At 33.7% G+C, this 12,857-nt stretch overlaps 1 protein-coding gene across 2 annotated transcripts in view; it reads left to right on the top strand.

Annotated features, from left to right (window-relative positions):
* Klhl1 (kelch like family member 1) overlaps nt 1-12,857 on the top strand; it is a 220,767-nt gene that overhangs the window by 90,489 nt on the left and 117,421 nt on the right. For both annotated transcript variants that reach the window (XM_050144717.1, XM_050144716.1), the window contains one exon: nt 1,823-1,959. In XM_050144717.1, coding sequence (XP_050000674.1) covers nt 1,823-1,959 — 137 coding nt within the window. The remainder of the gene's footprint in view (nt 1-1,822; nt 1,960-12,857) is intronic.

Raw genomic sequence — 12,857 nt, 5'->3', positions numbered from 1 at the left:
TTTTATTAGACACAGTGAAAAGTGAACTGTATAAAGGGTAAAAATATATGAAAACAAATTTTAATCTTTGGTTGCAAGTGATCAACCTAACTATTACCAACGTTAAGAAAATTAGAGTATAAGTACGTTGGGTTAAAAAATGCATGTTTTCCACTGTAAAAACGATTAAAATCTAAGAAAAATAGAATAAATTTAAGTATATGACATATTACATCACAAAAGCAATAAATTTGAGATCTAATTTTTAAAAGACCAATTGAGTCTAGATGATAACAAAATTATACATTCTCTTCCCAAATGAATGAACTAAATCTAGACTCCTTTATTAAGTAAAAGAATGTTATGAGTTATTGCAGCTGAAGCTAGAAAAAAAATTCTGATTAATGAAAGCTAGGATAATGGATTGTCCTCAGAGCTACACTATAAAAGGTGTAAAGAGAACATTTTCTTTGACTGATAGGATTGAGCCTGCTTCAAAAACAAATGACAAATATTAGGGAAAAAAGATGAAATTAAAACATTTTACTATTAAATACACATCACAGTTTTAAATTCTTGATGAAACAGAGAGGAGCAAGCAAAGTTATTTTGTTAAAATTTCATATAATGGTCATTACGTAGCACAAATGTGTCTTGGGACAGATTAATGTTGTCTAACGAAGCAAATCATAACCTCTTATGCTGGCGAAAGGTAATGCATAGCTTAATTTTAAACGTGTCATTGGGTACAGTTCACACTGTACTTTTGGAAGTATGATTTTTATTATTTAGTCTACTTTTTTCAATAATTCTTTTTATTTTATCCATATGATTGTTTTCCTTGGATTTTGTGTGTGTACCACATGTTTGCCTAGTGTATAAAGTAGGCGGGAGAAAGGATAATTGTCTGGAATTTATCAAATTACAGACAGTTGTTATCTGTCATGGTTGCTGGGACTTGAAACTAGGCACTCCAGAAGGAACAGTGGAGGCTGTGCTTAACCACTGAGCAATCTCTCCAGCCCCTATTTAGTTCTTTTTAAATGTAATTCTGTTCAACAATTTCATTAATATATGCAATGCATTGGCACTATACTCACCACATATTCTTCTACTCCACCCTATCTCTAAGTCTTTCGCCTCTCTTGACTATCTTCTTGCTTCCTGACATATTTCACTTCAACTTGAGAAGATCTACTACTTGGAAACTAAGATGCACACATGAGTTACAGTATATGGCACTTGCCTTTTGTGCCGAGGTTACCTGGCCCATTGCAACATTTGGTAGTTCCATTTACTTTCCTGTGGATTATGATTTCATTTTTCTTATCACTTGAAAGAAATTCTATTTTGCGCTTTATATGATTATTCAACTAAAGAAATGAGTATCAGAGTCAAAAGAACTGTATGCTTTCAAAGTATTTCAAGTAAAAAAAGGATACTGTCATTTTAAATTAATGAATTATAATAAAAATAAAGAAAAAATGCAGTGCCAACAAAGCTGTAAATTAGACACAGAAACAAGCGCTAAGAACATATAAGGAGAGCTTCCATGCCAGTGGAAATGAATTTTGTGGATGTACTGAAGAAATCAGGGTTAGGTATCACATAATTTAATAAACTAACTTGTGAGTCATCTATAAAATTACTTTATATATAGCCAAAGGATTCTGTCAATATACTGTACAACAAATGCACTTGCATATATGTCTACAGTAACTAGGAGATGCAACCATGACCGATAAAACAATTGTGCTGATTCTTTGCTCCGTGTTATGTCTGGTGAACTCATTGTTCTGTGCTCTATGTCCATTGCCTAAAATAGACCCTATGACTCTTTCAGGCTTGTTCTGAGTTCTGTCTCTGACTATTTTGCTGCCATGTTTACAAGTGATGTTTGTGAAGCCAAGCAAGAGGAGATCAAGATGGAAGGCATAGACCCAAATGCACTGTGGGATCTTGTGCAATTTGCATACACAGGTACAGTAAAACAACCATGCATCATATAGATAACATGCTTATTTTCACATTGACCTTAAGTCTTTCAAAACTAAAACTCAACTGCGATTTTATCATTAAACTTTCAGTTGCAGACAATATAAAAGAAAAGTTTATCACAAATGTATAAAGGTATTCATTTTTGATATTCAACACCATATTTACACAGGATTAATACATGATTAAAATTAAAATTTTTGAAAGAAGTTTAGAAATAAATAATCAGAGAATTAATCATTAGACAGAATTTCGCTTATCTCCATAGTTGGTCAGAACATTAAAATTATAAAGAGATTTTTTTATTTCCAGCAATATGTGTTAAAACAATTCACATTTTTCTTGTGCTAATTAAATGGTAATTTTTATTTGCCATAGCAGCTTAACTGAAAGGGAAAATTATGATATCTATAGTTTGTAGAATAGCCTAATTTACTATATATATATTATGCTGGATGTTATGTTATTTCAAGTTAGACACTGTTGTAAATTCCATTTTTGGTGAATATTGTTCAATGTGTAATTCTGAGCTGTAATTACGGAGAAAGCTTTAATAAATAAGTCAGCTCTTTCCTTCCCAGAAGATTACAATTTAAGTAAACAGATGAGTTAAAAGAAAAAAAGTGATATATCTCAAGGGATATATAAAAATAAATGCTAAAAACAAATCTATGAACCTTGAAAATAGAATTTGAAATCAGATTCATTGATATAATGTGAAATACGACATTTGTGGTCTCAATAATCTTAAAATATGATTATACAAAGCAAAACTTTCACTATAAAAATCTAAGACATTTTGAAGACTCTTTTTTTCCCTTTGAGTCTATTGTCATGAACTTGAACCCTGCCTTTCATGTAATATTTTTCTAATACCTTATGTGACATATATTTTTTGTTGATTTTATTGAGCGTTACATGTTTCTCTGCTCCTCCCCCTGCCTCTACCTCCCCTTCTACCCTCTCTCATGGTCCCCATGCTTGCAATTTACTCAGAAGATCTTATCTTTTTCTACTTCCCGTGTAGATTAGGTCCGTACCTGTCTCTCTTAGGGTCCTCATTGTCTCCGTTCTGTGGGATTGTGATTTGTAGGCAGGTTTTCTTTGCTTTATGTTTTAAAACCACTTATGAGTGAGCACATAATTGTCTTTCTGGGTCTGGGTTACTGGAGAAAACTTTAATTCAATTTGTGTTAAACTGACTGAACTAAGAGGGTAGGTATTTAAGCCCCACGGTGAAGAAGAGAGCACTGATATCTTGATCCCTTTTCCCGTATACTTGGTTTTTTTTTTTTAGAAGGAAAGTCAGCTTTGTATATCTTTGTGTAAAGAGGGTAGTCTCAACACATTCCAACTGCCCTGAAGCTTTTGTCTCAAGTCACTGATAAAGTTGAACACAGCATTGGCATAAAAGCTTTCGAAAATCCAGCTCCAAGCAAGTGAGGAAAAATATGCGCATTCCTAAATGTTCTGAAGTAAATGTTCTTAGGGAGACCAAGGTGTATGGCCATAATAAAGTCTTTCTAGTTTTTTCCTAAATGGAGGGGCTACTCAGAGCTTCACAATTTAATAACAATTGGTTTATACCATTGTACTGGCCATCATAGATTCCGATCATATCAGATAAGCATGGACGGGGAGTGACTGACTAGACCATACCTAACCCCCATGAACTTCTGGCTACTAGTTCACTCTGGGAGGATTCTCTTCACTTTTGTAATGACAGAAGAGCCCACCAGGCTCTAGGGATACTTTGGAGAACTATGGTCACAAACATGGCCCGTATTACAATCACTGGGTCCCAAAGAAGAAAGGATATGAGAAGGGGACTTCAAAAGAGGAGGGAGGGTTAATATTGAAGGAAAAAAAAAAATAGGAGAAGGTAAGTGTGAGGGAACCAGAATGCATTATATAAATGTATGAAAATTTCTAACAAAGAAAAAAAAATAAATGTTATATTTTAAGTTTATATTCTTATTTACTAGAATGAGGGAGGGGCCATGTTGGGTTCCTTTCAGGAACAGAAAAACGCGATGCTCATATCCAATTTTTATTCCCTGGCAAATTATCTTTGCCTAGAGCAAAACTAGGTCAAAGGACACTCACTGTCCTGTTACACAAGGTTAGATGAAGTGTTGAAGCTTCCTGCTGGGAGTAATGACCAAGATATGTCTCTTTTTTTCGAAGAAAGTAAGGATATAAACCTGCCTCGCAGCTGCACTAACGCTGTGGCCTGTCCCGAACACACTGTACTATGGGCTTTGCTCCTGATAATACTTGTTTCATGGAATTGACACACTTCCCATTCCAATTATATGTTTACATCAATTTTCTAAATGAGATATGAGTTTATGTAGTAATACAAAAGAAATTGTAGGAATGTTCTCAAATATGTACTTGGCTTTGTAACATACAATCTAAAATGTAAACAATAGAGGAAGTAATGTGTTCGTCTTTGCAAATAGGAAAATGTGAGATTCCTGAATCTCTCTAATAAGCAGGCCATCCCCATGATCCAGAATACTATTTGGAAAATATTTAAAATTAAATGCATTGCCCCAAATTAATGAGCAACTAGGAAAGCAAACATCATTCATTTGAGAATCTTTTTTTAAACTTTTTCCTCTCCCTAGTTCTGTTACCAAAGGGGTCTAAACTTGTTCAGTTTTTTTGCCAGTTAAAGAATTAAAAGCAGACAAAATGTAGAGCTTGACAGACAGCAGAGGTAAAACAGTAAACAGGAACAGACAGAATCAACTGTCAAAGAAATGCTTTTATTCAGGGCGAGGAAACACATTCAGCACAAGACAGAGTTCAAGATCCTACACAAAACAAAAGGGGTCTCCCGAAGACAAAGCCTGCCCCACAACTGTTAGATAAACGTGCCCTAATCAGGCCTTGAACTTGGTGAGTCTGTCTATCAGCCAAGGCCTTACTGAGAACAAACAAACCAAAGAGAAACCATAAAATTTTGATTTCAGCTTTCAGGCTTTTGTCTCTTCAAATTATGAAAAATAAGCCAGCCATTTTGGAAATTCACCATCTTTGTTACCTATTCGTGATCCCTCTCCCTATATGCCTTGGAATTCTTCACTCCTACTTTGAAAGGGCTGGGCTATAAAATCGTTTTCTCCTGTTTACTCTGCAACCCCCACAGCTGAGATTATTTTCTTAATACTTCAAGTTGGCAAGTCTACGGAGAGACAAGAGTATCGTGTAGAATTAGTTTTCACAGTTACTTGTAGAAGTAACATATTCAGTACAGACGAAACAGGGGATGAGCTTTTCTATGTTGTCCACAAAAGTATACAATTAAAATCAAGAAATGAATCAACCACACAACTAAATAATTAAACCATTGAACTATAAAAATAAATGCTTTAAGAAAGCCTATTATGAATAGTTGAATAATGTAGTCTTCAACGATTGAGCGCTTGAGAACTTTAAATCCAGACATAGAAGCCACCTTACAAGGCAGTGTTTAAATGATAAATTTGATGCATCGCAAAGCCTGGGAACCACTTTCCCTGTTTATTCCCTTCCTAAATCACGGTGGAAAAGAAGAAGGAACTGAACTGACAATGGAAAAAAAATCAACAAAAGTTAAAAACACACAAAGCAGTGATATGAATTTTTTCTAGCTGCTATGAACCCAGAAGTTCAGTAGTGTTACTAGCTAAAATAAAACGAGTCGCAACTTTATGAAAATGAGAAACAACTAAAAATCTTTACAGTTTACTATATTATTAGAAATGAACTTTGTTATTATTTTTGTGTCTGTGAAACTAAAATATTTGTTGCATGTGAGATAGTAATTAAAATCTGAAATTTAAACTGTTTCTCTTACTAGAAAACATCATACACTTCTCCATACACTTCTCTCAAGGCCTAATACCTTCAAGATGCTTAGAGAGAATTTATATTCATTATAGCAATGATGTTAGCAATCAAGTTAATAATACTCTGGTGATTAGACAGATGAGGATATTCAAAGTATCTTCTTAAAATTTTTAATTTTAGTTGATTTTTCAGTTAATTTCTATCAATTCTGCTTGTGATATTGGAGATATTAGTGAGTAAAGGTATATACCAGTTTGAATAAGCATCTTTTCCCTTTTCTTTCATTTTATCATTTATTATTTTTTTTACTAAAAAACATTTTTTCATAAAATTTATTCTCATTTTGTTATTCCTTACCAGACTCTTCCAAGATTATATCTATTTTCCCATCTAATCAAAATAACACCCTCCCCTTTTTTCATTATATTACTAATAGTCATGTGGAAATGTTAACAATAATAATAAACAATAACATGTAATGAAGAACAAACCTACTAGAATATAACAAAATAAACAAAAAGAGTTAAAGGAAAAGCGTACAAAAGGAAAAAGAACTGAAAATTAAATAATAAAAATATATTAAAATAATATAAAAATATAAAAAGAAATAAAGCCACTCAGGCACACACATGCTGGTACAGAAAACTGATATAAACAAGCAGAAGATTTACAAAGAAAACACATCAAAATATTAAGAGACACAGAGCCTCCAATTGCATTTGAGTTAGTTGATTTTATTTTAGCTCTCTACTTGTGAATATGCTCCTGTCCTTCACAGTGGTTTGTATACCTTCTGAAACTCCATTCGGGAAAATAAAATTTCCTTTGAATGTTGTTTCAATTAGAGGTTTTAGGGGTTTCTTTCTACTTTCTCTCAGCACTGACCCTGTCTGGCATAAACGTGTGCAGGCCTTGTGTTTGATACCGTCTTTGTGTATTCCTAGGAGTGTCAGCCCTATTATGTCTAAAAGACCTTGCTTCTTCGGTGTCATCCATCCATTCTGCTCTCACAGTCTTTCTGACTCTGCTGTAGTGCTTCCTGAATTCTGATAGGAATTATTTAATGAAGACATTTCATTTAGAACTGAATGTTCTAAAGTCTCTCACTCTGTACATTGCCCTCTGTATCAGTTCTCATTGATTGCAACAGGAAGCTTCTCTGATGATGGCTCAGCAAAGCACTGATCTATGAGAATAACAAAATGTGGCTGGGACTTATTTTATTGTTACATTTATTTGGGAGAACAGTAGTATTTGCTTTCCCTTTTTCTAGTATCAGGTTATGGCCAGTCAGTCTGTGTAAGGGGTGGGAGACATCTCACAGAGTAGACCTTAAATCTGATCAGACAGTGGATGGTTACTTCTACAGCTTTTGTGATACTAATGCAACAGTGTTATCTTGCAGTCAGGACTATATATAATTTACCAAAGATTTTGTAGTTGTGTTAATGTTTACCTTCTCTTTTGATGGCATAAAACTTGGCTCCAGTACAATGATGACTAGTCAAGAGGTGTAATGACTTCAGGTAGCCACTGGTTCACCTTCTTAATATTGAATATATTAGGTAGTATTTGTATTCAATAATAGGGCCTTGCCTTCAGTTTGTGAAGAAACACCAACAGTTTTGGCAATATTCTGAATCACTTAGTCATTTCCATAGGGCCCCTTTTTGGCAATAATCAGACAGGAAGTATCTGAATTACTATATAACTCTTGACATTCTTAGTAGCATAGGGTCGAATGGGTTAAAACTTTGGTAAACCTTTCACTGTACAGGAATGTCATAAGCTACACACTGGGGTGCCATCCCTCAGGATCCAAGCATGACAAATTCACACATTCCAGTGTAGGGGCATTAGGATTAGAAGTGTTAAGCAAAAGAAAGAGAGATATGGAAGAAATAAAAAATAGAAACACAAAACCACATTGGAAGGGAAAGGCAGTGAATACTGAACAACCAGCATTTATTTCCCACATACTTATATACTTTACTTTGAAAGGGAAGAAAGGAGGTAACAGACTTCAGTAAGATGATATAAAGAATAGGCTTGTATTTTCTCACCTTTTTTCAGGTGGAGTGGGTAGACCTCTACATCCAGATACTAATTAACCACACCCTAAGTCGGAATCACTTGTTGGTAATCACACCTGTTGTCAACAACTTTAAATGAGCACAAAGAAGCTCAGATTCTCTGACCTTTAGTCAAGGTGGAACAACCTCACATCCATGCCCCCCCCCCGCAACAGGACCATCCATTTTTTAGCTTTATCTACACATTTGCATGAACTTGGATAGAACTTGTTTTATGTGCAGTAAAGTCTTTGATTATGTATAATGATGGCAAAGCTGTTCTGGAAATATTCCATGAAACAGCTACAGAAAATAGAGTCAAGGCGGGGGGGGGGGATAATAATTTGACTACAAAGATAGCATGACTTCACTTTCAAATCACTTCTAACCTAGTTGTTGATGAGTGATGAGAACTTCAGATATCATAATCTGAGCATTAGTCATTTTACAGATGAATACTTGCCATCCTGAAATTGTGTAAAGCTCAAATTGTGAAAATATTTTAGGAATAAAAATTTGTTATTTCAAAGTGTGTTTATAAGCTCATCTTGTGAAATATCTGAGTTGTCTCCTTAATTATTACGTTGCAACATTTTTATGGCATACACGGAATGCCTCTAATGTTCTTCGAATGCAGCCCAGCCAGGTAGGGATGAGCAATCTGGCAGAGATCAATAGTAAGCCAATAAACCTGTTACTGGAATATGAATGGCAGAGCACAAAATGAATATTTTGTTCTCTGTCACACGGCACGTTTTCATAGCAAGTTATGACGGGAGTTCATTAGAGTGATTTATGACTCTTAGGCTCTCAAAATAATATAGGTCACTAAAATTGACACCCTGATTGCTTTTTAGTAACTTGTCCTAGATACTGTTCATCATCCCCATGACTATAAGAGACAAACTACAGTGGCTTATACACAGCGGTGATGGTTGAGCAGGTTAAACTGTGATACTCCATTTCTGGAAAATACGCTTACAATGACCTTAATTTATTATATGCTTACTGCCTTGCATCATTTACTAGGCCCAGAATAACAATGTGCTGAATTGCACAAGGAACTTATGTTTAATCAAGTTGGAAGTTTACCACCAAAAATAATCATCTTTGGGTATAAACATATTTTTGATATATAAAACTAGTTCTTTTGGAAGAGATTGGTTTTGCATGTATATACAAACCTATATTTCAGTTTTCAGATTTTAATCCCAGATGACATTATAGATAAAATCATATATTAGTAAAGGATGAACTTGGGTTCACTGTACTGATAGGTTGCCTTTATGTGCATTTCTAGAAATTTCCTATTGGTTCATCTCTTACATAATCCTTGTCGTCTTGAAAATAAACTGTGTTCACTGATGATTAAGGAAATAGAGTTCTAACAAATGTGAGAGGGTGGAAATGCAAGGTTACTTATACAGAGTCAGGCCCTGGAGACGACTGATAAGGACAAAGTTCAAATACAGGAAGCTGTCCAACTAAGAGCGGTGTTTTAAAAAAAGAAGGGTAGGAAATTAAACTTCCTAACAGCAAACTTTAATCATACTGAAGAGTAAACATGTTTGTAAAAGATGCTCGGGTGCATCTAAAGCTAAAGTCTTTGTACATGCAAAAGGAATGTTAAGAAAACTTATAATTACTGCCACATTTCAGTGAAATAAATATCCATACAAAGGCGCTGAGGTATTTAATGTTCTTATAATATTAAAAAGTATGTATCAACACATTCAGTCTATAATTTATTCACTAAAGTCCCTTCTAACTTCAATATTATAATTTCAGGTAAATCAGAGCTTCATTTTTATGACTGTTTTGTTTCAAATGGCATGAATTATGCAAATTCAATAACAATATTAATTTTAGACTTAGAGATTTTACTAGGGTGTAAACTATATATACAATATAAGATATTGGGTATTCAAAGACTTTTTTTATGTCATATCATTGTCCATTGTTTAAAAACACTGAGCTATTTAATTATCCTAGAAAGTTTGAATAATTTTCATATTTAGCATAAAAATAAAATAATCAATAAAATCAGTTAGAAAGTAGCCGTACTTATGTTGGCATTTGTGTGTGTATTTTTACCAGCCCAGCAATAAATGTAAAACTGAATCTTTTTGGTGTTTTGTTTTGTTTTGTTGCATGTGCACTGGGTGTTTTGCCTGCATGTATGTCTATATGAGGGTGTCAGATGCCCTGTAATTGGCATTACAGACACTTGTGAGCTGCCTTTGGGGTGTGAAGAATTGAATCTAAGTTCCCTAGACGTATTCAGTGCTTTCAGTCAGTGAGTCATCTCCCCAGTAAAACTGAATCTTAAATGACTAATTTTGCAAAGTATTTCAAAGACACTATGGAATTCCAATTTATTTAACAATCTATTGCATTTAATAGGTTGTTACATGGTATATGATGCTTCATATTTGTAGGCTTTAAAGATTACCACAATGCAACACATAATGATTTACTGAATTTTTCCACTGGTTAACATAGCCTATTTCTTCTTGCTGAGTTTCTTCCTGAAAGAATTTTGACCAAATCATTTTATTGTTTTAAATTTGTGTATATATCTTTTGCCCTTCACATGTTATACAACCTAGACAGAATCCTATGATAGCCTATTAATGTCCAGAGTACCTGATTGTTGCATTTAACATGTAATATATATATATATACATATATATATATATGTGTGTGTGTGTGTATTTCTACTGAATATATGGTTTAATTTCATTACTTCCAATTATATAGTTTTAATGCATTTGATCCTATTTTACATTTATGAATCCTAAATAGCCTACAATGATGTATAGTATTTTAAGATTCTTCCGCTTTCAGAGATACTTTAATTGTGTGAGAAGATTATTTTAAATAGTGAGTGAAATTCAGCTTAATTTTGATGATGCATATTTTTAGATATCTACAATTTAAATTTTAAGTGTTTCTTAATGCCTTTCATAAAAATTTTAGAACCAATGAAAGTTGTAGACAACATGTGAAAATACTAAAATGTTTTTAAAATTTATAAAAACAAGTTTATCAGAATATGGAAGATTTATGGAGCCAGGGATGGTGAGAAGAGCTTGGTAATATTACTATGGAAGAGGGGAGGTTGAGGCAGCAGGAGGCTACTAGGGGCTGTTTAGGCATTTACAGTTAAACACAAAAAAGGAGAGAGATGGGTATTGGGGAGGTGATTGGGAAAAAAAGAGATGTGCGATCTTTACAAATTTCATAAAGTGGATATTGTGCATTCTTCTAGAGAAATGAAGTGTTAGTAGTAAAAAAAAAAAACACTTTAATCTCAAACACCTGATCACACTCAGATGCAGGGTCCTAATTTCTCTCCAGCAAGGAAAACAGCTTACAATTACACACACATGGCATGAACACTAACTATTTTGACCTCTGATGTCTTTATAGATACTGAATTAAGAGAAAGGACTTTGTAATCTGTATACTCTATGTCTCATTCATAAAATTATCTCAAGTTATTTAAAGTAATAGCCGTAATGAGACTATTTCCACATAATCACAATGCAATAACATGTTTTCTTTAATTCGCATATTATAAATCGCATAAAGTAGACATTATGCATTCTGCTCGGAAAAGGAAGTGTTATTAGTAAAACACTAATTCTCTAATCTAAAACATTTAATAGCTAAGGACATTCTACAAAACACGACTGAATCCATATTCCTTTATCAGCTAGGAAAAGTAAAAATAGGGATGGTCTCCGAGATAATGGTTGTCTAATGAATTCTGAGAACTTGAACAATTCGGGGCTTGGATAAGATCCCAGGACAAACAAGGGTGTTTGTCAAATGAAAAAAGGATTTAGTAAAGAATCATAACAATGTTTGATCCTTATGACAATTTGTATTCAGTACTGATGGAAGTATTCATAATGAATGAAAGAGATAATTGTATAAGAGAAATTTGATAGTTTTTTTGTAATTTCCTATAAATATTTAATAATTATATCCTAATTTCTACTGACATACTTGTCTTTGAAAATTTCATTTTTGTAGGTCATTTCAACTTTTTGAGGTTAAAAAAGATAGTATTTCCCTTCATATGCAGAGATACAGATACAGATATATATATATGGAGAGATCAGGGCGGGTCTGCAGGGAAGAGGCAGAAGGAGGAGAAGGAGGATGGCAGGAAGATGGATAATATTTAATTGCGTACTTGTGTGTGTGTGTGTTTGTGTGAGTGGGTGTGTGTACACTAGCTGTTTTCAGTAATGGACATATACAACATGGGTTCATATTGTTGCATATGTTGTTACTCATTTTCATACTAGTTTAAATATTTTTTTATTCTGATACTGGGTAATTTTAAAATATTTCCTTACAGAAAATCAGAATTAATATCCATATATCTGGTTATTTAAATTTGAAAAATACTTACATGGCTTTAAGTACTTACCTAAAATATAAACAAAGAAGAAAGTAGTCATCTTTCTTAATTAACAATTGCGTTAACCACCGACACATCACCACAATTTTTGGTGGGGCAACATGGTCAGAAAGATTCTGAGAAAAAATTGATAAAGATCTATTTCACTGATATGAGAGGAATATACAGTAACTGGGGAGTTGACTCAGTGGTTCAGAGGACTTCCTGAACTTTCAGAGCATGGCTTTAGTTCCCAGAAACAGATCAGGAAGATAAAAAGAGACTGTGACTTCAGAGGTAGTAAGTCTTCTATTCTTCATGAACATCCACATGCATGATGTGTGTACATACATACAAACAGCATGCAAATACACGCAAATAGAATATGTATACTCATGGTGATATGCTGCCATTTGCGTTCTTGAAATAAAATCTCTGTCCTCCTGAAGAGCAACCACAACGGAACCATCTCTCCACTTCCCAAAAATATATCTTCAAAATTAAAAAAAAGTACACATAACTCTTCTTTTCATACATATCTTACTGCCAAAGCTAGG

The sequence above is a fragment of the Alexandromys fortis genome, unplaced genomic scaffold, assembly GCF_014885135.2.
Source record: "Alexandromys fortis isolate MF-2015 unplaced genomic scaffold, M_Fortis_MF-2015_v1.1 scaffold_43, whole genome shotgun sequence".
Lineage (NCBI taxonomy): Eukaryota > Metazoa > Chordata > Mammalia > Rodentia > Cricetidae > Alexandromys > Alexandromys fortis.
The sequence above is the reverse complement of the archived record's forward strand: the minus strand, read 5'-3'. Positions and strand labels throughout refer to the sequence as shown.